This window comes from Salmo salar, chromosome ssa08 (genome assembly GCF_905237065.1).
Source record: "Salmo salar chromosome ssa08, Ssal_v3.1, whole genome shotgun sequence".
Classification (NCBI taxonomy): Eukaryota; Metazoa; Chordata; class Actinopteri; order Salmoniformes; family Salmonidae; genus Salmo; species Salmo salar.
Genome location: NC_059449.1, coordinates 19,317,435 through 19,343,365, shown reverse-complemented (window position 1 = coordinate 19,343,365; position 25,931 = coordinate 19,317,435). Strand labels below are relative to the sequence as shown.

The window sequence follows — 25,931 nt, the reverse complement described above, 5'->3', positions numbered from 1 at the left end:
TTTGATGAGGCCACATAAATGGAATAGGTACTAGCTAGCTTAATAGTTAATATTTGCGCGCTAGCTCTGCATATTCAGCTAGTGTGTGTGCGCGATTGACTGGATTAACCTCACATCAGTTACGTGCATTGAGTGCCTTTCAGACAGTGGATACGACCCCTCTGTTACCTTGCAAACTAAGGAACTGGCAGTGGATCAAACCATTGTGAGGCAAAGGGTGGGGGGGGGGGGTCGCAATCTTTTGAAACTTAAGAACGCGCTATTAAGTGTCTATAATCAGCACAATTGCTTTCATTGCGTATTATTAATATTATTTAAATTACATAGTTATGTTTCAGTGATATATTGGGGGGGACAAATCATATTTTTCCCAGGATGGGGGGGGTCGTGTCCCCCCCGAGATTTCCGCCACTGGGCAGAACAACAGATGTTTTATCTTGTTGGCTCAGGGATTCCAACTGGCAACCTTCTGGTTATTAGTCCAACATTTTAACTTGCTAGGCCACCTGCTGCTAGCCCATATGCATATGAACTACACATCGACACATCCAGCCCAAAGCAGGAGGTTTAAAATATACTTTCCAATGTACCGGAGCGTGAATGTGACTGTTGAGCGATTTTTACATGTTTTTCTTTTAGAAATAATGGTACAATGTGTGTACAATTATGTACTTTCCACTCAAATAATTTCCGATTGTGACTAAATTAATTAAACGTTATCTATGATCAACTCTTACTTTAACATAAATATTGCCTATATTCATAAATATTGCCCCCCCCTCTCGCTGGGCACATTCCAATCTCAAAAGAGACTGCTCTATCATATAAAATGGGCTTCCTCAGACAAACAGTTCTCCAGACATTGTGAGATCTAATCTACTACACAGATCGACTGCACTAAAGACAACCTGGAACACGCCCACTTTCTTCGTGTTTTAAGCCAACTCTTAAAACATTCACTAGTTTCTACCTGTTAATAGTGCAGCCAGAGATAAGACACTAGAAATGACTGAATAGTGGCTGCAAACAAACCAGGATTACATTACAGAGAGACAGACAGAGCAACAAAACCTCACCAGATCCTTGAGAGTGTATTATTTCCATGTTAAAGCAAAGTAGAGTGGTCGTAGAGGAGATTTGAGGCCACTGAGGTAGGTGTTAAAAGGGTGATCTATGCCCTCCAGGGTGGATTCCCTTCTCTGGCTACTACTGCACAACAACGCGCGCTCGATCGATCTTACCCACACTGCTTCGACATAGCGGTCAATCATTTCGACAGGTAAAAGACTTGTGTGTGTATAACCAATCTCTTCCAATGTATCACATCATACCTATATGTCCCTAATCATATCCACTATTTAATGATGTATTTATAGAGGGATAATAAAGATAATTGACCTTGATTTTTTTTTTTATCGTTTGTTTATTTACCTTTTAAAATTAAACAAAATGATGGTCAGTTTGAGGCATTCTTGGAGAAGTGGAGAGGTTTGAGATAACATTGGCTCAACACAAAGTTCTGGAGTTTTGGATTGGGAACATTCTGAGCGATAAAGCACAGATGAGTAAATACATTCCACAGTTTTATTAAGGTAGAGATGATGAAGGTTTGGGATTAAAGTTCACTTTAACTCTGAATAGCCGCGCCCAGATATGGACTGTTTGTTTATACAAGGGGTCAAAAGCAAGTGCTCGTTGGATAAAGCTCTGCCCTTCAATAAGTCACCCTCAAAAACGCTCTATACCAAAGATGGCGGATAAATGAAGATGCCCCACTCAGGCTGTTTACCATATTATTCTTTTTTTCATTGACTGTATATGAACCAGAAAAAAGGGAATGCGACGTCTCACTTCCACTTCCGTCTCTGGCCTAAACCATTTTAACATTTTCAAAACTACATCCAAGGTTTTTCGCACAAACTTTATTAGGGGAGCGGGGAACACGATGCACAAATAAAAGAAGGAGAATCAAATCAAGCTGAGAAGCTATGTACAAACCCTGAGGTTTAAGTTGCCTGTTCTTTCTCTCTGCTGAAGGGAAAAAAGTGAGAGAAATCAGGCAGAAAAGAACAAAGGCAGAATTGTCCCACGCTTTAAGTAAGTGCATCTGTGCAACATTGTCTTCTCTTTCTGGAAGCAAAGAAAACATCTGTACAAGTCTTTGTGGGCAGAAGCCAAAACTGCAGCGTCATCATATGAAGTAGTCCATCCGTATTTGGAATAGCTTTGTCTCCTTGAGAGGCTGGGGTTGGTGATCTGGGGGGTAGGAGGTAAGGGACTGTAGAGGGGGGTTGTCTTTAGGGTGTGTTGGAGGGGGTATCCACACAAACACACACACTCTCCCCACACACACACACACACTTTCTTTCTCTCTCTCCCCTTGGTGTCCAGTTTGGGTTATCTGGTGGGCGAGAGTGGGGCTGCGGCGGTGGGGAAGGAAGCCGAGTTGCCGGGCGAGTGGAAGGGCGAGGAGGGCGAGAGGCGGCGGGGGCTGGCCAGGTCTCCGTTGTGCAGCTTCCACAGCAGCTCCTCGTTCTCCATGGAGAGACGCTTGTTGACCTTGGACTCCTTCTGCAGGGTCTGCTGCAGCATGGCCTGCTCACTGGACAACTGCCTGCAGGAGACACAGAGGAGAGAGGTCAGAGAGGGAAGACACACACAGAGAGGAGAGAGAGGTCAGAGAGGGGTACACACACACAAAGTGGAGAGAGAGGTCAGAGAGGGAAGACACACAGAGAGGAGAGAGAGGTCAGAGAGGGAAGATACACAGAGAGGAGAGAGAGGTCAGAGAGGGGAAGACACACAGAGAGGAGAGAGAGGTCAGAGAGGGAAGACACACAGAGAGGAGAGAGAGGTCAGAGAGGGAAGATACACAGAGAGGAGAGAGAGGTCAGAGAGGGGAAGACACACAGAGAGGAGAGAGAGGTCAGAGAGGGGAAGACACACAGAGAGGAGAGAGAGGTCAGAGAGGGAAGACACACAGAGAGGAGAGAGAGGTCAGAGAGGGAAGATACACAGAGAGGAGAGAGAGGTCAGAGAGGGGAAGACACACAGAGAGGAGAGAGAGGTCAGAGAGGGGAAGACACACACAGAGAGGAGAGAGAGGTCAGAGAGGGGAAGATACACACAGAGAGGAGAGAGAGGTCAGAGAGGGAAGATACACAGAGAGGAGAGAGCGGTCAGAGAGGGGAAGACACACAGAGAGGAGAGAGAGGTCAGAGAGGGAAGACACACAGAGAGGAGAGAGAGGTCAGAGAGGGGAAGACACACATTCTTAGAACTACATTCTGCATGATAGAAACCCTGCTGGAAGGACAGATGGTGAAGATGAGGATTCTGGAGAGAGATGAGTAACTCCTCTCTGTAGTACGTACTTGGAGAGTGCGGTGTGTTTGTCCATGCGGGCCCTGTAGTCTTCGTTCTCCTGCTGGACTTTGTTCAGACGCTCCTCCAGCTTCACGTTGCTCTCCATCTGGCGCCAAACAGACAACACAAATGGAAAAGTTCAAATGAGATATTTCTCTCTGCTCCTGTACTTCTGGTCCCGTGTGGCTCAGTTGGTAGAGCATGGTGTTTGGAATGCCAGGGTTGTGGGTTCAATTCCCACGGGGGACCAGTATGGAGAAAAAAATGTATGCATTCACTACTGTAAGTCGCTCTGGATAAGAGCGTCTGCTAAATGACTAAAATGTACTTGAATCATGCCATGATACTATGTACTTGTTTGCATGTATAGATTTGCTCACAGCATCGTATTAATGGAAACAAAGACTGTTCTCAGGGCAGGCCTATGTTTGAGTTGTGTCTGGGACAATTTTAGCTAACCCCTTTCCTAACCTTAACCCAATTCTCCTAACCATCCACGTTAATTCTCCTAACCATCCACGTTAATTCTCCTAACCATCCACGTTAATTCTCCTAACCTGCCACGTTAATTTGCCTAACCTGCCATGTTAATTCTCCTAACTTGCCAAGTTAATTCTCCTGGGAAGAGTCTTGGTTTCCACTAATGCAATACAGCGATTTACTCACTAGATCATGTGACATATGCAATGAATCTCTAATAGAAGCCTGGTGTCTGTGCTCACCATTAACACCGATGATGGCTTGATGCAGAAACGTTTGTGTTTTGTTTTCAGCTTTTATTTATGCACAATAAACTTCTGGGCACCATAATGTCCCAATAGCTGTGGATGATCTCTTTTTAGACAGTGTGCAGGTCTCCACCGCTCCTAGACGGTTTAGGCCCAGGATTCTGATTACTTTGAGACAGAGGTATTTGTTTTACTAGGTTGCGTGCTCTGAAGCCTGCGGCGAGGCAGACTCAATCTTTCCAATCATGACTCAATATTCGTGGTGTATTTATGCAGTTTTGTTTTGCAGCGAAATGACTCTTTATGTGGTGACTCCCAAGACTGAAGACAATCTATCATGAGCTTGAACGGCAAAAACAAACCCTTACTAAAACACTCCGCCTTCACAGGAATGTGTATGTGTCTTACAAGGGATGACATAAGATGGCGCACCCTTTCAGTGATGTACAGAGAAAGCCAGCAAAATCAACAGCGAACATACACAGGGGCAAGCTCAGGGCATGTATGTGTGTGTGTATGCGCGTTTTCATTGACGTGTGTGTGCATGCGTCCTCACCAGCTTGTCCATCTGCATGAGTTTCTTGTCCTGTTGGTGAAGCTGCTTGGTCTTTATCTCCAGAACCACCTTAAGACTGTCCAGCTCCTGTCCCAGATACAACACATGGGAGTCCTTCTATAGGGAGAGAGGGGGAGAGAGAGAGAGGAAGAGGGGGGGAAGAGAGAGAGAGGAAGAGGGGGGATGGGGAGAGAGAGAGAGGGGGGGAGAGAGAGAGAGCGAGAGAGAGAGGGGGAGAGAGAGAGGGGGAGAGAGGGGGAGAGCGAGAGAGAGAGGGGGGAGAGAGAGGAAGAGGTGGGAGAGAGAGAGAGAGAGAGAGAGGAAGAGGTGGGGAGGGGGGAGGGGAAGAGAGAGGGAGAGGGGAAGAGAGAGAGAATTTCATTCACAAACCAGAGTAATCACTAACCTCTTCTATCCCCTACAAACTGTTGTTCCAGACAAACAACAGTCTTTCAATAACCCACTTTAAGATGGATGACTGCAGTACCAGAGTTGTGGGTTTGATTTCCAAATGAAACTAAATATGCATGAGTCACTGTGGATAAATCCCCGAACGCTGCCATCTCAGAAACGGACACAATGACCAGTGCTGCATTAGCAACCAGCAGGGGGCAGTATTCCACCAGTATAAAGACCATAAGGCCCAATAACAACAAAAAATAAGCAGGAAACTGGGACATCTGTCTCACAGCAGTGGTATTGTTGACTGAGGTACACGGTGTACCAGAACAATAGCATTCTTCAGCACCTTTCTGTGTCCATGGGGCTCTGGTCATAATTAGGGCACTACATAGGGTGCCATCATATTCCTTTTACCTGGTTCTTCTCTGCCAGAATCCTCCTCCTCTCCTCCTCCGCTCGCAGCTTCTCGCTCAGCGCCTCGTTCTCCAACGTGAGGTCCTGGATTTTCTCCTGTTGTGGGTGTGAGAGAGACAGAAAGTGGGTGAGAGCGAGAGAGAGAAAGTGGGTGAGAGCGGGAGAGAGAGAGAGAGAGACTGTTAAGTCAACGCTACAACAGTGTTACTCCCTGATACTGAGTCTATATAAGACAGACAGAAGATAGTAGTAGTATCTTTATTGGGTAAATGAGTTGGTAAGGCTGTGATCAGGGAGGTACAGGGAACATGGATCTTACAGTGAGAGTGGCCTCCGTTTCCTTCAGCGTTTTGTCCAGGTTCTCCAAGTCCTGTTCCAGGGTTTCCCTGAGCTCTGCAAAACAACAACACACTCAATGATGGGGGAAAACTAGTCACTTATTCACAAATTAAAAAACTTGGAATTAATAATTTCTCATGTGAAAACCAACCAAGTGTGTGGATGCCTGAGATGGATGGGTGGGTGGATTGAAACGTGCATTTTAGGACGGAAGAATAGAGGGATGAATTTCAATGAGTTCTGTGAAGGTGTGAGGTTGTGTGTCCTCACCTTGGACGGCGGTGTCGTAGGTCAGTCTGAGCGTGTCCATCTGCTGAGCGTAGCTGGCCTCAGAGTTTCTCCTCAGAGTCTCCTGTCTGCTCCTCATCTCCTCCAGCTGACAGAGAGAAGAAGAAGAAAATGGATTTGATTGATCATTCTAATTCCCATGGGCTCCTCTCACCAGTCAGTGATACGCCATTACATGATGAGCTTCAGTTACGGGGTGAATCTCAATAGTCTAAGGTTTCCTCTTTATACTTCCAATTCATACTGCTAAGATTCCCCCCATTATTATGACACATTTCAAATCAAAAGGTTATTGGTTGGGTACACAGTTTATCAGAGGTTATAGCGGGTGCAGTGAAAAGCTTGTGTCACCAGCTCCTAACAGAGCAGTTGAAATGAGAAATAATAGAATGAAGTATGTGGAGAATCCAGTATTTAAATACACAGTGTGAAAACAGCGTAAAAGAAACGGGAAGTGTTTTATGTCTCTATATACATGGAGCTGTGTTGTGTGTGTGTGTGTGTGTGTGTGTGTGTGTGTGTGTGTGCAGTAGTCTGCGTGTGTATGAGGTGTGTGTTTTGTGTGTGGGAGTACGTGTGCAAAAAAGTATCTGATTTGGAACAAGCTCATGTGGATGATTTATCGCTGATTGAATTACCAGTTAGATGTAGGCCATAGAGGACTCAGGAAATAATACTCTGTGCCAATTCATATTCATCCATGCCGTCCTGTTCTCCCGCTGATGACATCAGGGAGTAATAACCATGGCAACGGTCGTAAATCTTGGGAAGCGTTTACGAGTTGGGCGCTGTGTGTGGTGCAGGTAACAGCCAGTGGGGTGTTTCAGAAGTGCACTAATGCTGTGTTCACGCGCTAGTCGGAACTAGGGAACTCCGGCTTGCTAACAGGTTGTAGTTAAACACGTGCCCCGTTCAACCAGTTAGCAAGTTGAACATTTCAGAGTGCCGACTAGCACGTGAACGCGGCATGAACCACAGGACGCGAGTCATAACGATGACATCACACCAACCCTATCCCCCTCGGCCCCCAGCAGCCTTAGAGGCGACGTATCAATCGCTAACAGCTAAAAACTCAATACTGTGTTTATAGTGCGCTGATGTTGAGCAACGCTGGCTCTATGCCTTTGTTCATGTTCTGTTCTGACTGCCTGTGTTACACAAGTGTGACTTACTGGGTTCAAAACCCGGACTTCTCCGCTCTGTAAGACTTGTGTTAGCCCTCTGAGCTAAAGCCTAGGCATGAACTCAGAGAGCCAACGCGAGTCTTTGCGTCTTAAGGCAACTCATCATCATCAATCTCAAGGCCATCAGACTGTTAAACAGCCATCACTAGCCTGGTACCACCCGGCAACTCAACCCTGCTCCTTAGAGGCTGCTGCCCTATATACATAGACATGGAATCACTAGCCACTTTAATAATGGAACACTAGTCACTTTAATAATGTTTACATACTGCTTTACTCATCTCATGTGTATATACTGTATTCTATTCTACTGTATTTTAGTCAATGCCACTCTGACATTGCTCGTCCTAAATATATATATATGTTTCTTAATTAAAACATTTTACTTTTAGATGTGTGTATTGTTGTGTATTGTTAGATATTACGGCACTGTTGGAGCTAGAAACACAGGCATTTTGCTACACCCGCAATAACATCTGCTAAACATGTGTATGTGACCAATACAATTTGATCAAACCCCCCCCCCCCACCGCCTCGCCACTGACCTGTTGCTCCATGAGGGCGCGGCACTTGTCCGCCTCCTCCTGATAGGCCTGGTGCACCTTGTCCCACTCTGCCTGGTAGAAGGCCTTGAGCCTCTCCTCCAGGCCGGTCAGCTCAGCCTGGTGATCCCTCTGGACCCTCCGCACTGTCTCCTCCAGAGACACCCGCACCTCCTCCTTCTCCTTCTGCAGCCGCTCACAGCACTGGGACGAGGAGACTGGAGGGGGAGGAGGGGGAGAAGGAAAGGGAGAGATGGAGAAAGAGAGAGACTGTCATCGTCACTTTGTATTTTAGAATTCACTTTAAAAACACAATTACCCGGAATGAGGCTCTATGATTAATAATGACTTCACTGTAATAAGAGGGGGACAGTGTTGGAATAACATCTCCTAACGGCCAATTGGTGTTTTTGTAACAGCGTTGCATAAACACCAATTGGATGTGAACATCTGACGACGCACTGGAAAAACGCATGACTGTTCCAACATTGCGCAATCCAACCCTAACCTCTAATCTTGATCAGAGTCATATGCACCCTTTCACACAACACTTTACATGTCCGCTGAAAACTAAGGGCCGGATTCCCGGACCCAGTAAACCAGGCTCTGAACTAAAAAGCCCCTTCAACAGCAGATCTCCATTGAACGTAATTGTTTTGCCCAACCAGGAGTAGAATTCATTTGGGTCTAGTAGGCTATAACCTACTTAAATCGACATCTAATGACAGGACTATATTTTAATACATATGTAATGATAGACCCATATATGTAATGATAATACCAGATTCCCACAGCGCAGCACAGAGCAGCCTGGACATTTGACATTTCCTCATATCCTCCCCTGTGGGATTAACTCTGCGGCCTGTTGCCACGGCGATGATGTCATAAAGGCCGGCAGCTGAGAGCCCGTTAACAGACAGGTCCTGTCTTTATTATGGGGTAACTAACAGAAAGGGTATGTGTGTATATGTGTGTGTGTGTGTGTGTGTGTGTGTGTGGATTGGGGGCAGGTGTGACTGGCATGTGGCCCCCGTATTATAACATCAGCGCTTGCCCCCACATGCAAGTTGTTTCATAACACGACATCATGGGTCAAGAAGGAACAAGGAAGGGAGCTGGAAAGAATGTGTATCTAAGGGCAGATCTAGGATCAGGATTTACTCAAGCCTGTTACCTGTAGCCATTATCAGCTCAAGATCAAATTGATCAAGGATCAGACTTAAAGGGATAGTTTGGGATTTTGGCAATAAATCCTCTTTATCTACTTCCCCAGACGAACATGAACTCGTGGACACCATTTCTGTGTATCTGTGTCCAGTTTGAAGGAAGTTGGAGGTGGTTTCACAAGCCAACGCTAACCAGCAGCGACATACAAAATGGCATCCATGAGTTCATCAGACTTCGGGGCTTCAATGCCAAACCTGAAATATCCCTTTAACTCAATCCGCAGATTTTAACTGTGACCATTATCCACTCAATATAAAGAGCCTAGAAGTGTTAACTGTAAAACTGTCCGGAAAGACAAATAAAATCCCTGGAAGTCAGACTGACAATGTTCTTTCACTAGCTTGAAGAGAAACGTATTGACAGGTTCTGCTGGTCAAACATACAGTAGACACAGTGAAGAGACTTGTTAGCACTTCTCCAAGTCTGACGTTAACAGAGAGTTTTGAAGGAGGTGGTGAGAGTGAGATCCATACATTCCACAGTCATGTGTAAAAACAGGGGTGAAGGTTCAACAAGCACACCAAACCCCCCGCTCATCAAACAGATGGTAGTCGATGCATTTTCTGCTGAGGTTCGCTGGGGAAAAAAGTGCATCTATGCACGTGTTTGCTTTTAGGGGGAGAGGGCTTGGTACGGCAGTTAAAGGGTGTGTCCGGGCTTGCACGAGTGTGTGTGTTGAGACTGAATGGTTTTCACTAGAACTGTGTAGTAAAAGTATTGATTGTATAAACGTGTGTGAGAGAGAAAAGTGTGTGAGGGAATAAAACGACAGAATTGTAATCGGAGTGTTGTGTGTGTGTCTATCATGCATGCGAGTGTGTGTGCCTGTCTGTTTAAAAGAGAAGGGGGCTTTCTAGCTCTCTAGATCCCTGACAGCAGACGGCCGTTGGTATTGTTCATCAGAACCACTACCGTTGGTATTGTTCATCAGAACCACTACCGTTGGTATTGTTCATCAGAACCACATTGTACAGGCGTTCCAACCAGATGCCTCTAAGGCATCTTGCACAGGTGGCGAGGGTTGACGAGGTCTGGCACGACGTCTGAGACGGTCATGGGGCACGTGGGTAAAGTGAAACGGCGCACATTTCCTCTCCATTTCGTAACACATTACAACATCTGGCGTCTGGGCCAAGTCCAAGGAACAGAACTGAACAAGCCCACTCCTCTGGAACGCCACTCTGGCGTCATTGGCAGAACAGAACAGAATGGAATGCCTTGTAATGTATGAAACGCATCCAGAACAATGAATGTTTCAACATGTTCACAATCACCTTCCCACCTTCCTTGAAATGATCACCACTAACAAAAATGGATAGCTGTAAGCATGGATTCTATCACATATTATTGACCTATCCAGTCGTGTTAGATCAGGGGTCATCTTGAAGGGAGGAAGGATGTATGTTTTTAAAATTGGAATTATTTGAACATTCTAAACATCCAAATTCTGGTGAAACATGGATCGAAATGTCAGATTGTCAAAATGTCAGATTGCACTACAACAGGGTTCCCCAAATGGCGGTCCACGGGCCGAATTTGGCCTGCAGATGATTTTATTTGGCCCCCCATGTAAAAAATTCATAGAGTGACTAAAAACACCAGCAAATTAGCTCCAAGTGATTTTTATTTTGTTCATAAGTATACCCCACGCATAATAGATATATGTGATTGTATCCAAATGTAAGCAAGGTTTGAAATGATTGTGTTTTAGTCAAATATTATATCTGTTTGGGCTTCATGCGGTCAATTTGCAGTCTACAAAGTATCTGTAATTATGTTCTGGACCCCTGAGCATCTCCTCAAGAAATAAATCGGGACGCGGTGTAATCTAGTTGCTGATCCCTGCTCGACAACAACCAGACGCTTCTCCAGAATTAGAGTCCGAACACTTCCTCCTAAAGAGAACAACCCCCTTCCCTGACAAGCAGTTCCACAGCACTCAAACCCATTATGTTAAGACTATTGTCCTGTCACCACAGTGATGTAGCATGTCTCCATAAGGGTAAACAAAGATGATGCTGCAGAGAGACTAACACTAACACTAACTACTGATGGTGAATGCTTGGAGGGAAGACGGTAAGTCATGCTTGAAGGAAGACCGCGGACAAAGGAGACTGTCTGCCTGTATCTGTAATTACTAAGGCTTTATGACCGCTGCACGGGCTACCAATAACATCAGTTCAATGCATTTCCCTGACACTCGCAAACACACATGCTTGCACGCGAACAGGTGTACACACAGGCCCACACATTTTTGCAAAACATGCCAAGGCTTGCATTCACGCTTCCCAAATACAGCATGCCTAGGGGGTGGGACCTAATAACAACGTCTACACAGAGGCAGAGATTGGCCAGCACAACGTGCTTTGGATGGCAGTTGACGACCTGATAAGGCCTTAATGATAAGCCAACAGGTCAGGGAAATGAGAGTGAAACAGAGGGAAGGTTCATTCACATTGAGTGTTGTAAAAAAAACTTGTTGCTTCACTCATAACGAGACACAATTGGCAGATTAAATATTTTCGTTAAATGTTTTTGTTGATGATTTTCTGATTTACAGATTTTCTGCTTCGGCAACACTTGCTCTTCCTTGAGCAACCGATGCGCTGATAAAGGTGCATATGTAAGAGGTAGAGGGGTAGACGAGAAGCAGGGTGAAGTGAAGACATGCTTGAGGTGGTTTTTTCTTACTGAGCTCATCGCGCAGGGTAGAAAGCTCCAGGGACAGTCCTTTCTTCAGCTTCAATGTCTCTTCACGCTGTCGGAGAGAGAGAGAGACAGAGAGATACGATTAGTTATTAAGTCCATGGAAAAACTATTCCTAAACTATGTGAGACTTTCGTTTCAAGTGGAACCAGACAATCGTTTTACGTCAGACATTATGACTCGCCCGACAGACATCTTTCCACAACATCATTCCTGGGCACCAATAGCTTCTTAGACTTCGAACAATTAAAGGCTTCAGTATGGTGACCTAATAACAGCACATATTCCTATAGGCGTGTCGAGGAATGCTGTAACTAAGAACAACCTGCAATAACCTACATTAGCCCGCTGGGTAGGCTTCAGAGACTGTGAGACCGAACAGTTCTGAGAGCAGCACTTTCATAGCCTGGTCCCAGATCTGTCAGTGCCGTCTTGCCATCTTCTATGGTCCGTAGGAGTTGGCGAGACAGCACAAACGGATTTGGGAACCAGGCTAGCGTTTTCAGCAGCTGTCTGGACATCAGACACTGTTTCCCTTATGACACTGTATCCATATCACCCCGTTATCAGTCTGTGGAGAGGCGACTTTTAGGGTGACTTAGAAGTGACATAGGGCATCTTGGAAACAGGGAACACGTGCTATGAAAACTCGTCTGACACAGGCCTACGCATTAATAAGTAAATAGTCTAAAACTAAGACACACATGCTTCCTCAGAGACGTCACGTACACAAATTCTCTCATGAACTTGTTCATTCTTACGGACTCACACTCTCATACATATCACCATTGTCTCAACATCCTGAAAGGATGGAAGGCTACACCCTGTACTAATCCAACCTAGAGCTCTCTCACACACACACACACACACACACACACACGATTCTCAAAATGGTCAAACAGAGACGCTGCTGTAATAAATGTCCACACTCTTTAAAACAGAGACACAATGATCACTTCATAACCGTCTCTATTTGACACATGGCATGATGCACACACCCATACATTATAGTCAAGAACCCGATCGGTCAGCTGTAAGTGAACCAGCAGATAGAAAAAGATAGAGAGAGAGAGATAAGAGAGACAGAGACAGAGACAGAGAGAGAGAGAGAGAGAGAGAGAGAGAGAGAGAGAGAGAGAGAGAGAGAGAGAGAGAGAGGCCAAACGGCCCGCCAACAGATGCGCAAAACAAAAATACAACGGAAAAAATTAAGCAAACGGAGCGAGAAAGAAAGAGAGAAAGAAAGAGAGAAAGAAAGAGAGAAAGAAAAACACACCTTGCCTTTCTTTCTGGTATGTGGAGGAGTCTTCAGGCAGGCTTTGCTGCCAGAGGAGCCCATGTTATTCCCCCTGGGCCGCTGAAGGGCCAAGTGCTACAGCTAGGAGCTCCACTACAATGTGCCTGGTCGGAACCTCCCCCTCTTCAACACCAACCAACCACCTCCACCTCTCACTCTCTCGCTCGCTCAGGGAGCTGGTCTGTCTACATCAAAGAAACTTCTCCCTGTCTTTATCTTTCTCTCTTTTTTCTCTCTCTCTCTCTCTCTCTCCAAGGAGTACTCAGCACATCAAGCCCTGCCTAGCAGTTCCTCCCCACCTCCAACCCAGCCGCCCCTGGCCCAGCTCCAGCCCACGTAGAGTTCCCCTAGAGACAGGGCCTGGAGCTGGGGGTGGTGGAGGGAGAGGGCTAGATGAGAGTGAGGTCAGACTGGGCTAAGGCCCTCTGCTCTGGGCCTCGGGTGCTGCATGGTCAAGCCTCTCTGGTCCCTTTAAAAGAGCACAGTACATGTGTCTGTGGGGCTAATCCATTAATAAACATTAGCGGCACTAACAACACACTAGGTTCTACTTTTCAAAAGACATGACCTATAGGGAATCAAAGCGAGCTTGGCCATTGCCTATTAGCTAGCCTGTTACATAGTTACAGTGGAGATGCTCAAACTGCTGTTGTATAGCGGAGTCCTATTAAGCCTAATAAACTGGTTTTTTTTATGCCATCTTTGACTCGTGTCCTTAACGTCAAAGCTGGCTAATCCATTCCATTTCTGGCTTGGTTTGCGCTGTAGAATCTTCTACGTGGTGCTTTCAAGTGCTCTCGGCAGGCCAAGATAGTACTGGCATTCTCCCTTTAGATAAGACTCACACAAACAGAGAGTCTGGCACTGTAGAGTCAATAGAAAGCTTAATGCTATCAGTGAAGAGATATTTCACTGCCAAGACTCTCTAAATAGCCTCCTAGCTAGCCAGACGCTATCCAGGAAATGTTCCCTACAACGGAAATGTACTCGGATGGAGGGATGAGACAGGAGGGCTATTCTCCACTCGTTTACAGCCCGAGCAGGAGAAAGAAGAGGATTCATCCCTCCTTCACGGTCATCCACACTATTACACTACAAGTCAACACCGTATGTACACCAGGAGATATCCACGTGGACTAATCTAAAATAACTGATGGCACCAGATCATGGGTGTGTTCATTAGGCACCAAATGGGAGAAAACATACTGAAACAGGTAGGGACTATAACAACGCTTTAGGTTTTTCCCCCAAACGTTTCACTACTGTGTGCCCCTTATGAATGCGACCTGGGTTTATCTAGGGGGACATTTTAAATATAATTGTATTAATCACTCATTAGTATTACTACCGTAAATTCCGGACTATAAGCCGCAACTTTCTTCCCACACTTTGAACCTCGCGGCTTAAACAATGACGCGGCTAATATAGATTTTTCCCACTTTCAATTTTTTTTTCCAAAAAAACACATTCTGTGACGTGCTCAGTTTTTTGGCGGCATGAAGATTTCATTAGACCAATGAAATTGCCGAATGGGTTAAGGTCAAACAACTTTTTTGTTTACTGTTTAGATTAAATTGAGCGCTCTCAAACTTCCCATCATTCCGATTACGGTAGTCATTTTGTCACCCTCATCATGGCAAAGACACGGAGAAATGCATATGATGCAGCTTTCAAGTTGAAGGCGATTGATCTGGCTGTTGGAAATGGAAATAGAGCTGCTGCACGGGAGCTTGGTCTTAATGAGTCGATGATAAGACGTTGGAAACAGCAGCGTGAGGAATTGACTCAGTGCAAAAAGACAACTAAAGCTTACTGCTACAAGCCGTGTTTCGTTAAAGCCTATTTATTTTTGTTACAAGCCGTGTTTCGTTAAAGCCTGTGTAAAGTTCATTTGTTTCAATGTACCGGTAGGCACCTGCGGCTTATAGACATGTGCGGCTTATTTATGTTCAAAATAATATATATTTTTTAATTCAGTGGGTGCGGTTTATATTCAGGTGCGCTTAATAGTCCGGAAATTACGGTACTTTGTTAGAGAGTTTTAAGTTTGCTCTCATGTTTAGTTGGCATGACAACCTCTACTACATTCAGAGAGCTCATTGCTGTTCCTCAGATAGGAACCTCTCTTCTCCCTCTATCAGGAGGATTACGGTAAGGCCCGAGGCTGGGGGGCGGGGTTATTGATAGCCCCAGATGTACAGCTCACAGGTGATGTGGTGGAACCCAACATCCCCACCCCTTTACCCTTGTCCCTGCCTTCTCTCCCCACCTGCAGGGAGGCTTGACACTGCAGCTGGTGCATTAGTCCCTCTCTCCCCCAGTCCCTCCTCCATTTCTCTCCCTCCCCCGTCTCCCCTTCAATCCATCTCTCTAATCAATAGAAAGCCAGAAAAGCATTCCGTCTGTCTTCTCCATTAGAGGGGTGTTCGGTTAGAAAGTGGAAAAGGAAACCAATCCCTTGACTTGATACAGGACTTGACACAACGAATGATTTCCTTAACCTCTTACATCTAGACGTTCCGCTAGCGGAACACCTGCTCCAATATCCAATGATGGGCGTGGCGCGAAATACAAATTCCTCTAAAATCCGAAAACGTCCATTTTTCAAACATATGACTATTTTACAGCATTTTAAAGACAAGACTCTCGTTAATCTAACCACATTGTCCAATTTCAAAAAGGCTTTACAGCGAAAGCAAAACATTAGATTTTGTCAGCAGAGTACCCAGCCAGAAATAATCAGACTACCCATTTTTCAAGCTAGCATATAATGTCACAAAAAACAAAACCACAGCTAAATGCAGCACTAACCTTTGATGATCTTCATCAGATGACAACCCTAGGACATTATGTTATACAATGCATGCATGTTTTGTTCAATCAAGTTCATATTTATATCAAAAACCAGCCTTTTTACATTAGCATGTGACGTTCAGAACTAGCATACCCCGCGCAAACCTCCAGTGAATTTACTAAATTACTCACGATAAACGTTCACAAAAAGCATAACAATTATTTTAAGAATTATAGATACAGAACTCCTCTATGCACTCGATATGTCCGATTTTAAAATAGCTTTTCGGTGAAAGCACATTTTACAATATTCTCAGTAGATAGCCTGGCATCACAGGGCTAGCTATTTAGACACCCACCAAGTTTAGCACTCACCAATATCTGATTTACTATTAGAAAAGTTTGATTACCTTTCCTGTTCTTCGTCAGAATGCACTCCCAGGACTTCTACTTCAATAACAAATGTTGGTTTGGTCCAAAATAATCCATCGTTATATCCAAATAGCGGCGTTTTGTTTGTGCGTTCTAGACACTATCCGAATGGTAAATAAGGGTCGTGCGCATGGCGCATTTCGTGACAAAAGATTTCTAAATATTTCATTACCGTACTTCGAAGCATGTCAACCGCTGTTTAAAATCAATTTTTATGCCATTTTTCTCGTAAAAAAGCGATAATATTCCGACCGGGAATCTGCTTTTCGGTAAATAGAGGGAAAAACAGAAAGAGGGGGGCTGCCAGTGCACAAGCCTAAGCCCTTTGTCCTCTGATAGACCACTTAGCAAAAGCGCTCGTGTGTTTCAGCCAGGGCTTTGAATTACGTCATTCAGCTTTTTCCCGGGCTCTGAGCGCCCATGGAAGCCGTAGGAAGTGTCACATTAGAGCAGAGATCCTTTGTAATGGATAGAGATGGCAAAGAAGTTCAAGAAATCGTCAGACAGGGTACTTCCTGTACAGAATCTTCTCACGTTTTGGCCTGCCAAATGAGTTCTGTTATACTCACAGACACCATTCAAACAGTTTTAGAAACTTTGGAGTGTTTTCTATCCAAAGCTAATAATTATATGCATATTCTAGTTTCTGGGCAGGACTAATAACCAGATTAAATCGGGTACGTTTTTTATCCAGCCGTGAAAATACTGCCCCCTAGCCATAACAGGTTAACTTGATAAAGAAACCAACGTTGTCTGATTCAGAACAGCATATTGGAGATGATTTTCTACTATCTAACGACCGCTCAGTTCAGTCTGTTACACAACAGCACCTGTGGAGGAGTGAATGTTGTGGAAGGTGAAGCCACATGGTGGTTCTATTCTCTAGGAGATGAAACCAGGTTTACAGGAGATAGACTGTTCTCTCCCATCACTATCTCTCTGTCTGAGTGGTGTGATAGACTGTGTTCTCTCCCATCACTATCTCTGTCTGAGTGGTGTGATAGACTGTGTTCTCTCCCATCACTATCTCTGTCTGAGTGGTGTGATAGACTGTGTTCTCTCCCATCACTATCTCTGTCTGAGTGGTGTGATAGACTGTGTTCTCTCCCATCACTATCTCTCTGTCTGAGTGGTGTGATAGACTGTGTTCTCTCCCATCACTATCTCTCTGTCTGAGTGGTGTGATAGACTGTGTTCTCTCCCATCACTATCACACCACCCAGACAGAGAGATAGACGGTGTGTGTTAGTGTGAAGCTCAGTGTGTGTTAGTGTGAAGCTCAGTGTGTGTTAGTGTGAAGCTCAGTGTGTGTTAGTGTGAAGCTCAGTGTGTGTTAGTGTGAAGCTCAGTGTGTGTTAGTGTGAAGCTCAGTGTGTGTTAGTGTGAAGCTCAGTGTGTGTTAGTGTGAAGCTCAGTGTGTGTTAGTGTGAAGCTCAGTGTGTGTTAGTGTGAAGCTCAGTGTGTGTTAGTGAAGATCAGTGTGTGTTAGTGTGAAGCTCAGTGTGTGTTAGTGTGAAGCTCAGTGTGTGTTAATGTGAAGTTCAGTGTGTGTTAATGTGAAGATCCATGTGTGTTAGTGTGAAGGTCAGTGTGTGTTGGTGTGAAGGTCAGTGTGTGTTAGTGTGAAGGTCAGTGTGTGCTAGTGTGAAGGTAAGTGTGTGCTAGTGTGAAGGTCAGTGTGTGTTAGTGTGAAGGTCAGTGTGTGTTAGTGTGAAGGTCAGTGTGTGTTAGTGTGAAAGTCAGTGTGTGTTAGTGTGAAGTTCAGTGTGTGTAACACCTCTGGTCAGGTAGGGTCAGCAGATGGGAGGAGTGGTCAACATCACAAGACTGGATATAGACCACCTCTCCCCCCCCCCTCCTTTAAACACATAACCGTGCTGTTACGGTTCTTCATTGATACCAGATGTGGGGTAATATATCAGATACACTTACAACATGACAGCAAGTCCCATTTGTGAGGAGAAACTTAGGACTAAATCAGCTTTAGGACATGGTAGAGAGAATGAGAGAGAGAGAGAGAGACAGAGGTAGAGAGAATGAGAGAGAGAGAGAGAGACAGAGGTAGAGAGAATGAGAGAGAGAGAGAGAGACAGAGGTAGAGAGAATGAGAGAGAGAGAGAGAGACAGAGGTAGAGAGAATGAGAGAGAGAGAGAGAGAGAGACAGAGGTAGAGAGAATGAGAGAGAGAGAGAGACAGAGGTAGAGAGAATGAGAGAGAGAGAGACAGAGGTAGAGAGAATGAGAGAGAGAGAGACAGAGGTAGAGAGAATGAGAGAGAGAGAGACAGAGGTAGAGAGAATGAGAGAGAGAGAGACAGAGGTAGAGAGAGAGACAGAGGTAGAGAGAATGAGAGAGAGAGATGGTAGAGAGAGAGAGAGAGAGAGAGAGAGAGAGAGAGACAGACAGACAGACAGACAGACAGAGGTAGAGAGAATGAGAGAGAGAGAGACAGAGGTAGAGAGAGAGACAGAGGTAGAGAGAATGAGAGAGAGAGATGGTAGAGAGAGAGAGAGAGAGAGAGAGAGAGACAGACAGACAGACAGACAGACAGACAGACAGACAGACAGACAGACAGACAGACAGAGGTAGAGAGAATGAGAGAGAGAGAGAGACAGAGGTAGAGAGAGAGACAGAGGTAGAGAGAATGAGAGAGAGAGATGGTAGAGAGAGAGAGAGAGAATGAGAGAGAGAGAGACAGAGGTAGAGAGAATGAGAGAGAGATGGTAGAGAGAGAGAGAGAGAGAGAGAGAGACAGACAGACAGACAGACAGACAGAGGTAGAGAGAATGAGAGAGAGAGAGAGAGACAGAGGTAGAGAGAGAGACAGAGGTAGAGAGAATGAGAGAGAGAGATGGTAGAGAGAGAGAGAGAGAGAGAGAATGAGAGAGAGAGAGACAGAGGTAGAGAGAGAGACAGAGGTAGAGAGAATGAGAGAGAGATGGTAGAGAGAGAGAGAGAGAGAGAGAGAGAGAGAGAGAGAGACAGACAGAGGTAGAGAGAAAGAGAGAGAACCTGGGGAAAGAGGTTGTGAGCTGCACATTCCCTAGCCAGTTGTCATACATATGAAGAATTTGAAAAGTTCACATTGCCCTCATAAAATTGTTAAAGCAAGGTGAGCCAGTATACTTTATAAACGCCCAGGGATTTCGGCACCTGGAGCAGATTATCACTGCTATTCCAGGCATGTTCCTGCCGTACCAGAATAATTCAAAGTATGACAAAAGATTGATGTGGAAATGCCTGTCATGAAAGGATTTACAGAGTAGTGAAACCTCATTCTCTCTCGGTGTTAGATTCTGGTCTATAATTCATGTTTTAATTCGGGGATGATTCCTCTCAATCCTAAATACACAAAGCGTATAATTAAAAATCTCCTACGGTGTTTGACATGTGCTGTCAAGAGATGTCACTCGATCACAATGAGCGTTTTCAAACGTTCGTCCTGAAGACAGAGGAGGGTAAAGATCTCTGCAAATATTTACACAGTAGCCTATCCAAGTCCGGGATTCTGTGAGTGACACGGCGGGATTATCCACACAAGCCACACCCACTCGCCTGGCTGGACCAATCGCTGGCTTAAAACACTGATAGAACACCCCCTCAGAGACAGGAACTCAGTTTGGTCGATTGAGAGGCTGCTTTTGACTGGCGGCAGTCTCACACACACACACACACACACACACACACACACACACACACACACACACACACACACACACACACACACACACACACACACACACACACACACACACACACACACACACACACACACACACACACACACACACACACACACACACACACACACACACAGCTTGTTTTAGCAGTGGACAACAGAAGACAGCAGAGAAAACAGATACTTCATGCATGCTGCCAACCACAGCATACCGTTGACACCCACTCATCAATAGTCATACATAGTTCTGGATGGAAAGGTGCTGTGTATTTGATGACAGCCATGGACCCTAAATGGTGAGTGGGTGTGGTGAGATTACTGTCCTTTGTCCTTCCTGCCTCCTCCTCCTCCTCCTCCTCAGTCATGTAAACAGAAGCTCTGCAAGTCAACCAACCAACACCCACTATATCTATATTGCTACATGAATAATATCCATGGGACTACTCAAACACACAGAGAACAGATATGGTTCTCTGACCGCTATAACAACAAGGCCATAGTTACTAAAAACAGATCGAGGACATTCCTTTAGCTCACCAAGCACCTAACTACAAGAAACAAAACAAATCACACTTTATGTCACATGCGCCGAATACAACAGGTGTAGTAGACCTTACTGTGAAATGCTTACTGACAAGCCCTTAATCAACAATGCAGTTAAGAAAATAGAGTTAAGAAATGATTTACTAAATAAACAAAACAAAAACAAAGAATAATAACAATTACGAGGCTGTATACAGGGGGTACCGGTACCAAGTCAATGTGCGCGGGTACAGGTTAGTGGAGGTCATTTGTACATGTAGGTAAGGGTAAAGTGACAGAGCAGCACACCAAGGTACAGTAAAACCCAGACATATTCCAGTGTTACCTCGGTGAAGAGGTGCTGCACCACGGTAGCCAGGGCCTCTATCCGGCGGTTGCCCTGCTCCAGGAGCCTTCGGAGCTGCTGAAGGCTCTGGTTCTTCTTCTCACACTGGGCTCGGTACTGGGCCGCCGTGGCCGGCTTAGCCTCCACTACAGCCCGGGCCGGGCGGGATGCCGAGACCACTGGTCCTTGGACTGGGAGAAGGACGGCAGGGACTGGGACCAGGTCTGGTTGGGGCGGCTGGGGTTGGCTGGGTCCTCCGACCTGAGTAGTGGTGCTGGTCTGGGAGAGGGTCCTCGCCAACGGCGTCCCCCGCGCCTTGTTCTTGTCCACTGAAAGAGAGCAAGGTCGGTTGAGTGTGCTGGCAACGATGTTTAGCATGGTCTCTCGCATTCCACTCTCCACAACCCCTCACAAACATAACACATAGAAACACAACACAGACACACTAGCATGCAGGAGGATACGCCTAAAGGTCTCTGAGCAGACACCGACTGAAACCCCAGTGGAGCTAAAAAAAACTGTGCAGCAGTGCATGCTGGGATAGGTCTGTAATGATGGCCCCCTAGGTAGAATCCAAGGATCCATTAGGAGTGCATTAGCATCAAGCCACAGTGCAGTTAGGAACCATCCACTCCCTCCCTTTCTCCGTCCATCTCTCTCCCCCTCCGTCCATCTCTCTCCCCTCCATCCAGCTCTCTCCCCCTCCCTTTCTCTGTCCATCTCTCTCCCCCTCCGTCCATCTCTCTCCCCTCCGTCCATCTCTCCCCCTCCCTCCCTTTCATCAGTCTCTCCCTCCCTCCATCCCTCTCTTATATATTTTGCTGTCTCAGAGCAAAGTGGACCATGGAGATTTCATGCCTGACTGAAGCTGCATGCTGTGTTTTATTAAGAGGGAAAACTGGCCACAGCTCTTGACCCTACAGCAGACTGTCAATAGAGTTATCCCTGATACTGATACTTCACGTTGATCATCATAATCATCATTAAGAATTGTATCAATAATGCCATATCAACCATCTATCTTTCCCTAAAGCTATCAAACATAAATTGTGTTAGTAAAGCTCTCTTTAATAGTGTTTGCATGTAAAGACGTCCACCTGATACAGTCAACTCAATGAGAGGCAGAGCGCTATAACACTATGCGAGTCCCATCACCACACCAGCTGAGCTATGACCTTCTCCCTAAAGGGGTTAAACACTGTAATACTGCCCCCTTATGGCCACCACGCTGTCAATAACCTCTCACAGTCATAGAAACAGGCTTCATGTGTGACCTTGATGGGCAGTCCTGGCGCTAGAGGGATACAGTGTCTGCAGGTTTTTGTTCCAGCCCACCACTAACACATCTGATTCTAATAATCAACTAATCATGGTCTTCAATCTTAGACCTCAGTTTAGACTGGGCTGGAAAAAAAACATGCACACACAACACACACTGTACTGTATGAGGTGTTGAAAAAAAAGTTCCTGAAGACAAACAATGTATACGAAATGCTTCAGTCTGGTTTTAGACCCCATCATAGCACTGAGACTGCACTTGTGAAGGTGGTAAATGACCTTTTAATGACGTCAGACCGAGGCTCTGCGTCTGTCCTCGTGCTCCTAGATCTTAGTGCTGCTTTTGATACCATCGATCACCATATTCTTTTGGAGAGATTGGAAACCCAAATTGGTCTACATGGACAAGTTCTGGCCTGGTTTAGGTCTTATCTGTTGGAAAGATATCAGTTTGTCTCTGTGAATGGTTTGTCCTCTGACAAATCAACTGTACATTTCGGTGTTCCTCAAGGTTCCGTTTTAGGACCACTATTGTTTTCACTATATATTTTACCTCTTGGGGATGTCATTCGAAAGCATAATGTTAAATTTCACTGCTATGCGGATGACACACAGCTGTACATTTCAATGAAACATGGTGAAGCCCCAAAATTGCCCTCACTAGAAGCCTGTGTCTCAGACTTAACCTGTTGGGGATAGGGGGCAGTATTTACACGGCCGGATAAAAAACGTACCCGATTTAATCTGGTTACTACTCCTGCCCAGTAACTAGAATATGCATATAATTATTGGCTTTGGATAGAAAACACCCTAAAGTTTCTACAACTGTTTGAATGGTGTCTGTGAGTATAACAGAACTCATATGGCAGGCAAAAACCTGAGAAGATTCCTGGCCTGTCTGACAAGTTCTTGTTCATCTTGGCTCTTTTTATTGAAGACTGAGGATCTTTGCTGTAACGTGACACTTCCTACGGCTCCCATAGGCTCTCAGAACCCGGGAAAAAGCTGAATGATATCGAGGCAGCCCCTGGCTGAAACACATTAGCGCGTTTGGATAGTGGCCTGTCAGAAGACCATCAGACTGGGGCTCGTGCACGAGGGCACAAGATGTTTTTATTTTCTCTCTCTATGAACGAAAACCACCACTCCCGGTCAGAATATTATCGCTTTTTTACGAGAAAAATGGCATAAAAACTGATTTTAAACAGCGGTTGACATGTTTCGAAGTACGGTAATGGAATATTTAGAATTCTTTTGTCACGAAATGCGTCGTGCTCGTCACCCTTCTTTACCATTCGGATAGTGTCTTGAATGCACGAACAAAACGCCGCTATTTGGACATAACTATGGATTACTTGGGACCAAACCAACATTTGTTATTGAAGTAGAAGTCCTGGGAGTGCATTCCGACGAAGAACAGCAAAGGTAATAACATTTTTCTTATAGTAAATCTGACTTTGGTGAGTGCTAAACTTGCTGGGTGTCTAAATAGCTAGCCCTGTGATGCCGGGCTATCTACTGAGAATATTGAAAAATGTGCTTTCACCGAAAAGCTATTTTAAAATCAGACATAGCGAGTGCATAGAGGAGTTCTGTATCTATAATTCTTAAAATAATTGTTATGTTTTTTGTGAACGTTTATCGTGAGTAATTTAGTAAATTCACCGGAAGTGTTCGGTGGGAATGCTAGTCACATGCTAATGTAAAAAGCTGGTTTTTGATATAAATATGAACTTGATTGAACAAAACATGCATGTATTGTATAACATAATGTCCTAGGGGTGTCATCTGATGAAGATCATCAAAGGTTAGTGCTGCATTTAGCTGTGGTTTGGGTTTATGTGACATTATATGCTAGCTTGAAAAATGGGTGTCTGATTATTTCTGGCTGGGTACTCTGCTGACATAATCTAATGTTTTGTTTTCGTTGTAAAGCCTTTTTGAAATCGATCAGTGTGGTTAGATTAACGAGAGTCTTGTCTTTAAAATGGTGTAAAATAGTCATATGTTTGAGAAATTGAACTAATAGCATTTCTAAGGTATTTGAATATCGCGCCACGGGATTACACTGGCTGTTGAGTAGGTGGGACGCAAGCGTCCCACCTAGCCCAGAGAGGATAAGGAAGTGGATGGCTGCAAACTTTCTACTCTTAAACTCGGACAAAACAGAGATGCTTGTTCTAGGTCACAAGAAACAAAGAGATCTTCTGTTGAATCTGACAATTAATCTGGATGGTTGTACAGTCGTCTCAAATAAAACTGTGAAGGACCCCGGCGTTACTCTGGACCCTGATCTCTCTTTTGAAGAACATATCAAGACTGTTTCAAGGACAGCTTTTTTCCATCTACGTAACATTGCAAAAATCAGAAACTTTCTGTCCAAAAATGACGCAGAAAAATGTATCCATGCCTTTGTTACTTCTAGGCTGAACTACTGCAATGCTCTACTTTCCGGCTACCAGGATAAAGCACTAAATACACTTCAGTTAGTGCTAAATACGGCTGCTAGAATCCTGACAAGAACCAAAAATTTGATCATATTACTCCAGTGCTAGCCTCCCTACACTGGCTTCCTGTTAAGGCAAGGGCTGATTTCAAGGTTTTACTGCTAACCTACAAAGCATTACATGGGCTTGCTCCTACCTATCTTTCCGATTTGGTCCTGCCGTACATACCTACACGTACGCTACGGTCACAAGACGCGGGCCTCCTAATTGTTCCTAGAATTTCTAAGCAAACAGCTGGAGGCAGGGCTTTCTCCTATAGAGCTCCATTTTTATGGAATAGTCTGCCTACCCATGTGAGAGACGCAGACTCAGTCTCAACCTTTAAGTCTTTACTGAAGACATATCTCTTCAGTAGGTCCTATGATTAAGTGTAGTCTGGCCCAGGGGTGTGAAGGTGAACGGAAAGGCTGGAGCAACGAACCGCCCTTGCTGTCTCTGCCTGGCCGGTTTCCCCTCTTTCCACTGGGATTCTCTGCCTCTACCCCTATTACGGGGGCTGAGTCACTGGCTTGCTGGTGTTCTTCCATGCCGTCCCTGGGAGGGGTGCGTCACTTGAGTGGGTTGAGTCACTGACGTGGTCGTCCTGTCTGGGTTGGCGCCCCCCCTTGGGCTGTGCCGTGGCGGAGATCTTTGTGGGCTATACTCGGCCTTGTCCCGGGATGGTATATTGGTGGTTGGAGATATCCCTCCAGTGGTGTGGAGGCTGTGCTTTGGCAAACTGGGTGGGGTTATATCCTACCTGTTTGGCCCTGTCCGGGGGTTTCATCGGATGGGGCCACAGTGTCTCCTGACCCCTCCTGTCTCAGCCTCCAGTATTTATGCTGCAGTAGTTTATGTGTCGGGGGGCTGGGGTCAGTCTGTCACATCTGGAGTATTTCTCTTGTCTTTTCCGGTGTCCTGTGTGAATTTAAATATGCTCTCTCTAATTCTCTCTTTCTTTCTTTCTCTCTCTCTCGAAGGACCTGAGCCCTAGGACCATGCCTCAGGACTACCTGGCTTGATGACTCCTTGCTGTCCCCAGTTCACCTGGCCGTGCTGCTGCTCCAGTTCCAACTGTTCTGCCCGCAGCTATGGAACCCTGACCTGTTCACCGGACGTGCTACCTGTCCCAGACCTGCTGTCCCAGACCTGCTGGAACCCTGACCTATTCACCGGACGTGCTACCTGTCCCAGACCTGCTGTTTTCAACTCTCTAGAGACAGCGGGAGCGGTAGAGATACTCTCAAAGATCGGCTATGAAAAAGCCAACTGACCCTTACACTTGTGTTACTGACTTGTTGCACCCTCAACAACTACTATGATTATTATTATTTGACCATGCTGGT

The 25,931-nt window shown here is 45.4% G+C and overlaps 1 protein-coding gene and 1 non-coding gene across 6 annotated transcripts in view; one reads left to right on the top strand and one right to left on the bottom strand.

Annotated features, from left to right (window-relative positions):
* Positions 1-1,907: 1,907 nt before the first annotated feature.
* The window catches only part of mtus1b (microtubule associated tumor suppressor 1b), a 95,966-nt gene continuing 71,942 nt past the window's right edge, over positions 1,908-25,931 (bottom strand). For all 5 annotated transcript variants that reach the window (XM_045722932.1, XM_045722933.1, XM_045722934.1 and 2 more), the window contains 9 exons: positions 20,822-21,150; positions 11,738-11,804; positions 7,823-8,037; positions 6,076-6,181; positions 5,786-5,859; positions 5,467-5,562; positions 4,651-4,767; positions 3,375-3,472; positions 1,908-2,614 (listed from right to left, as the gene is read on the bottom strand). In XM_045722932.1, the coding sequence (XP_045578888.1) occupies positions 2,398-2,614; positions 3,375-3,472; positions 4,651-4,767; positions 5,467-5,562; positions 5,786-5,859; positions 6,076-6,181; positions 7,823-8,037; positions 11,738-11,804; positions 20,822-21,150 (1,319 nt within the window). In that variant the 3' untranslated portion in view covers positions 1,908-2,397. The remainder of the gene's footprint in view (positions 2,615-3,374; positions 3,473-4,650; positions 4,768-5,466; positions 5,563-5,785; positions 5,860-6,075; positions 6,182-7,822; positions 8,038-11,737; positions 11,805-20,821; positions 21,151-25,931) is intronic.
* On the top strand, positions 3,541-3,616 carry trnap-ugg (transfer RNA proline (anticodon UGG)). The gene has a single exon. It is a non-coding gene; the product is annotated as a tRNA-Pro (tRNA).